This window comes from Poecilia reticulata, linkage group LG11, assembly GCF_000633615.1.
Source record: "Poecilia reticulata strain Guanapo linkage group LG11, Guppy_female_1.0+MT, whole genome shotgun sequence".
NCBI classification, from domain to species: domain Eukaryota; kingdom Metazoa; phylum Chordata; class Actinopteri; order Cyprinodontiformes; family Poeciliidae; genus Poecilia; species Poecilia reticulata.
In genome coordinates, this window is record NC_024341.1 from 27,819,046 (window position 1) to 27,824,764 (window position 5,719).

The 5,719-nt window shown below is 42.0% G+C and overlaps 2 protein-coding genes across 4 annotated transcripts in view; one reads left to right on the forward strand and one right to left on the reverse strand.

Moving 5' to 3' along the window:
- slc9a3.2 (solute carrier family 9 member A3, tandem duplicate 2) overlaps nucleotides 1-870 on the forward strand; it is a 21,153-nt gene extending 20,283 nt beyond the window's left edge. For both annotated transcript variants that reach the window (XM_008422936.1, XM_008422937.1), the window contains exons 15-16: nucleotides 87-164; nucleotides 238-870. In XM_008422936.1, the coding sequence (XP_008421158.1) occupies nucleotides 87-164; nucleotides 238-473 (314 nt within the window). In that variant the 3' untranslated portion in view covers nucleotides 474-870. The remainder of the gene's footprint in view (nucleotides 1-86; nucleotides 165-237) is intronic.
- A 1,280-nt stretch (nucleotides 871-2,150) lies between these two features.
- olah (oleoyl-ACP hydrolase) overlaps nucleotides 2,151-5,719 on the reverse strand; it is a 6,364-nt gene continuing 2,795 nt past the window's right edge. For both annotated transcript variants that reach the window (XM_008422938.2, XM_017307444.1), the window contains exons 2-6: nucleotides 5,447-5,585; nucleotides 5,151-5,250; nucleotides 4,269-4,438; nucleotides 3,016-3,098; nucleotides 2,151-2,343 (exon numbers count right to left, since the gene is read on the reverse strand). In XM_008422938.2, the coding sequence (XP_008421160.1) occupies nucleotides 2,201-2,343; nucleotides 3,016-3,098; nucleotides 4,269-4,438; nucleotides 5,151-5,250; nucleotides 5,447-5,585 (635 nt within the window). In that variant the 3' untranslated portion in view covers nucleotides 2,151-2,200. The remainder of the gene's footprint in view (nucleotides 2,344-3,015; nucleotides 3,099-4,268; nucleotides 4,439-5,150; nucleotides 5,251-5,446; nucleotides 5,586-5,719) is intronic.

Here is a 5,719-nt window from a genome sequence, read left to right on the forward strand (position 1 = left end):
CCTCACTAAGATAGAAGTTTCTCGCTCAAACTGGAAGGTAGCGTACTCTTCCTTCATGTTCTCTAAAAACACCATTATGTTTTCAGATTTTGAGTTCTCAGAAGGAGACAGCGCTTCCGGCTACGATACTTCCTTCCCCATGAGAGTCGGCTACAGAGCCGGAGGTAGGTCATCGACACCATTCATTCCTTTACGTTGTTAACGAGTTCTGATCCGGTTTCTGCGTTTCCTCTGCAGCTGGAATCGAGAACCCCGCCTTCATGCCGGACCTGGACCCGTCCTCGCCGCTGCATATCCCCCCTTGGCTGGCAGACGCCGGGCTGGAGGTGAACCAGGTGGCGCCGTCGGAGCGCGCCCAGATGAGGACACCTGGACACCTCCACCGCCTGGCTTCTCTGCGAAGCAGAGCACGGTCCGGTGAGACCGACCAGGACCTGCCGCCCCCACCTCACAGAGACGATGACCACCTGTAGCGCCGCCCAAATGACTTCAGACTTTGGATGAATTCCAGGATGTCAACCGGAGAATCAACTGAAGCTGTTGTGATAATGAACAGCTTCCTGCAGACGGTGCTTCTGGAGTTTCCTGTCCCTGAATGTGACGTAGAAACCTGTAAAAAGGAAGTTATGGTTTTAAGGAAAAGGGTTGATGATTAGAGGGACATAAAATCAAATCTATGATCTGAATTTCTGTTTTTATTATTTTTTGCTGAGCTTAATATAAAATTGCTGTAAAAACGTCTCATGTATGATAAAGACACATTTATATATTTATTTCAGTTTGTAAAGCCATACATGCAGAGGACAGCACTTAAAATATAATCCATGTGTGAATGAAAATATCCTGTAAAAATAAAAGTGAATAACGTTTTGGTGGAGTTTATTTTAAACTGGATGAATGTTCTCTGCAGGCGAGAACCAACACGATTCGTCATCATGCACACAAACGTGCATATCTCTACGCATGAGAAGTCTAAAGACGTATTGAAACAATCACCATCTTTTAGATCAATTATTGAGTTTTTGTGGGTCAATACGGTATTTTCCTCGTCACGTCTGGTGTCAGAAGTGGGATCTGTAAACGACCGATTGAATCTTTGGGTTGTCCTGTTCGGAACATTCAACTAAGAAGCAATACTGGAAGTTTTGTACTGAAAGTTAAAGGGGCAGCATCCTTTAATCTCCATTCAGCTTTAAAATGCCCCGGTGGACCTAGCCCCGCCTTCGAGGTGCAGCTCCTCCCCCGCTCAGCTCCTTCAGACTAGCCAGCACCAATTAGCAAAAAGCTGCTGAGCTCATTATAGGAGCTGCTGCTCAGAGCAGCGCTGGTAAAAACATTAAAGGGTTAAAAGAGGAGCCATGTTGGGACGACTGTCTGGAGGCGGAGCTTCAGAAAGAGCAGGAGCTTCTTAAAGAGACAGAGGCCCAATTTCAAGGCGTTAAATCAGATTTATTTTAAGTCATATATAGCATTTTTATAACAACTGAAGTTAGTGTAGTTACTTGATTGTGACATCATGTCTGGAAAATACATGATGCAGTCTCTGTAAAGGACAAAGAGGGGGGTACCAACATTTTCAGGAGAATGGTGGGAGCCGGCTGTGTAGACCATGAGTGTAAAACTCGAGGCTCAGGGGCCAAATCTGGCCCATCATAGCTTTCTAGGTGGTCCTCTAGACTCCAGACGGAAAATTATATGAATCAATCCCTCCAGTTTTTCCGGTGCTGACCCATAACCTTGGGTTTATTGCAAATTTTTCACAAAAATATTCAGTTTAAGTGATGCTAACTCCCAAACTTGATGTCAAGTTTATATTGCGCTCGAAACGGTGAGTAATAAAACGTCACCATTAACCTCAGACATTAGCACAAATGCTGCAAAATTAACACCAGAAAATCTGTGACTTTGATAAAACAAAAATCACAAAAACAAATTCCTGAGGATTATTACTGAGTGCAGAGACAGCTGCTCATGAATGTTTTACCAGCTTGTTAATGGGTCTGACATGATGAGTTGTCTATATTTTAAACTGCAGAACAGCTGAAGCTCTGAGTTCCTGTAAACCAAAATATTGTCTGATTTTCAACATGTCTTTGTTTTCCAACGTTTTCCGTTTTGCTTGTGATATTGCATGAACTCACAAGTAGACCTTTTCTGAGAAACGTTTTATTTTTTACAGACTATATAATAGCCACTTCAGTCATAGATAATGCATTTCTGCCGCCTCCAGAGTCTTTGTGATGAAGTCCAGCAGGATCTTTTCATTCCCAGCATCCTTCAGGTAGAAGTGAGAGCCGTCAAACATCCTGACGGTGAAATCTCCAGCTGTGACGCTCCTCCAAGCTGCTCAGGACAGACATGGAAACAATCAAGTGTCTCCATCAAAAATATACATTTAAGTGCATGTTAGCCTGATATAAATGCTCTCAGTATAAGTTTAAGTAAAGCTGCACCAATTGCAGTTTTCTGGCCGATTACTGAACTTTAAAATCTCTGACCTGCTGATTCCAATTGTGGCTGAGACCAATTTTTTTTGTAGGAAATGTTGCTGAGTTGTGGACAGTAGGGCGACTTGTTGACTGGAGACTTGACCCGGTGGGCCGGTCTGCCAGTCAGACGCCGTCCTCGCTGATTTTTAGACCTTTACTGATAAGATCGGCTTCACATGCAAGTATCGGCCAACCACCGTTCTCCCAAAATAGAGGAAATCAGAACTGACAAATTGATAATTTTAAGTATTTCCAGCAATTATTATTTATCATTAAATTGTAGGATTTTTTTTCAAACTTGAATTTTCAACTCATGAGACACAAGGAAAAAAAATCTGTAAGCATTTTATAGCTTTTTTTTTTTTATCTCCCAATTCATTTTTTTTATTTTTATGTTTTTTATGAGTATGAACTCAGACTTTCTTGAAAGCTTGTAAAAATGTATTTGTCATTCATTTCAATGCAGAATGGGACTAAAAAGGACATTTTTTCAGGTGTGAAGGGGTCAGAGTTCATCAGGACTGACCCTGCAAGTCGTGAGGAACGTCCTCCTTTCCGTCGAAACACGTGACGGGACAGGACAGAACCGGACCGTCTGGTTCTGAGCGCCTACAGGAAGGGAATCTGTTCAGTGAAATGAGTCTGGACTGAACTGGGAGGGGAATAATGAAAACACGGACACGACGTTACTACTCTCGTCTCCAGTGTTGTAATGGCGGAGCAGAAGCGTCGCGTTCATCCGATCAGACAAAACCAATCGAGACTCGAACGATTAACAAACTCTTAAAACTTATAATCTGAAAAGGTTGAAGGATTATAAACAAACATAACCGGAAAAGTAACATTAAAGAGAATACATTTTAAACTTCATTAAACTTAGGCTGGGATCTCTGCACATGTTACGCCCGTGTAAAGGGGAATAATGAAAACACGGACACGATGATACTGCTCTGGTCTCCAATGTTGTAATGGCGGAGCAGAAGCGACGCGTTCATCCGATCAGACAAAACCAATCGAGACTCGAACGATTAACAAACTCTTAAAACTTATAATCTGAAAAGGTCGAACTTTTCAAGGATTATAAACAAACATAACCGGAAAAGTATCATTAAAGAAAATACATTTTAAACTTCATTAAACTGGGATCTCTGCACATGTTACGCCCGTGTAAACGGGAATAATGAAAACACGGACACGACGTTACTACTCTCCTCTCCAATGTTGTAATGGCGGAGCAGAAGCGTCGCGTTCATCCGATCAGACAAAACCAATCGAGACTCGAACGATTAACAAACTCTTAAAATTTATAATCTGAAAAGGTTGAAGGATTATAAACAAACATAACCGGAAAAGTAACATTAAAGAGAATACATTTTAAACTTCATTAAACTGGTATCTCTGCACATGTTACGCCCGTGTAAACGGGAATAATGAAAACACCGACACGATGTTACTACTCTCGTCTCCAATGTTGTAATGGCGGAGCAGAAGCGTCGCGTTCATCCGATCAGACAAAATCAATCGAGACTCGAACGATTAACAAACTCTTAAAACTTATAATCTCAAACGGTCGAACTTTTCAAGGATTATAAACAAACATAACCGGAAAAGTAACATTAAAGAAAATACATTTTAAACTTCATTAAACTTAAGCTACTTTTTACTGTATCGGCCTGTATAGCGCTGAACTTGAAAAACCAAAATAATCGATCGCAGATCACTAGATCTTGTTTTCCCTTCTAGTTCTCTAAAATAGTTTTATAACCACTACACACAGACCTGTAGTTCTCCACGACGCGCAGGTCGGCCTTCAGGGCCGGCAGGAAGAGCCTCACAACGTCAGGGTTGGCCAGCAGCTCCGGCGGCGTTCCCCCGACGGACGCCAACCACCGGAGGAACTCGCCGTCCGATAACTCGCTTCGTTTTGGAGCTTTGAGGCGAGTTTCAGACTAGAAGAGTAAAACAGCATGGGGTTAATGGAGAGCAGGAAGTAATTTAATAATTCGGACACGAAAACAAGAACCTAACTTGACGCAAATGTTTTCAGGGACTTCTATTTATGTTAAAAATAACACTGAACAATTCAAGATGCCATCATTTTCAAGATGGTCGTCAAGCAAAATGCACATCTGAACTACATTTTCCAATATTTATCACAGATGCTGTTAAATCATACATAATTAAATCCCCAAAACAGATTTACTGATAATTGTTTGATATTTCAAGATGGCTGCTATGGTTGTCACGGAAAATTTATTTCTGCACTAAAATTGCCAATTAGGTGAATGTTTTTGGTATCAAATCATAGCCAACATTTTTTCTTGATTTTGTGTTTCTTTTTCTGGTGGACATTTTTCAAAATGGCCGCCATGGTTGAATATATGTTCGCACTAAAATCAGCAGTAGTTATTGTCTGGTTTTATTAATGTATTATGAATTTTATTCAGTTTTTACTACTATTTTATCTCTGTAACTCTGCATCTTGAGATAAAGTTTATCCATCCATCCAAAAACAGAATTTCTGTCCAATATTCGCAGCACAGTAAACATTTAGAGAACAATGGCAAACAGAACCAGGAGCAACCAAGACCAGAACCTGTGAGGTTCTGGTTCCTGCAGGAACTAAGGCCTTTAGGAACATGAGAATCACGATGAACTCACATGTGGAGCTGAAGCTCCAGACAGGAACATGTGGATCGGCTCCAAGTTGTGAACTTTCTTCAGATCTTCTGCAACAGCAAAGCTGGTGAGAGCTCCAAAACTGAAAAAATATTTATAAAAAAGTAAAAGTGTGGTTTGTTGAGAGAACCGAGAGATGTTAGCAGATGATTATGTTGTCTATTTAAACTCCTCCAGGAGAATTTCACTCTGATTCTCGACTGCTGAATGGAACATACTGACTACTCATAACTGCTCCACATTACCACTTCCACTGGCTGTGAGATGTCCCACCTCACCTGTGGCCAAACAGAGCAAACGGTTTCTCCTTCAGCAGCGGCAGCAGAGCTGAGATGACTTCATCCACGATCTGCTGCATGTTGTCGAAGAACGGTTCCCTGGCTCGGCTCTCCCGGCCCGGCAGCTTCACCGCCAACACTGGAGCCAAACAGATCAACAGCTCCGTTACTCCCTTAGCGCTCCGTTACTCCCTTAGCGTTCGTTACTCAGATAGCGCTCTGTTACTCAGTTAGCGCTCCGTTGCTCCCTTAGCGCTCCGTTGCTCCCTTAGC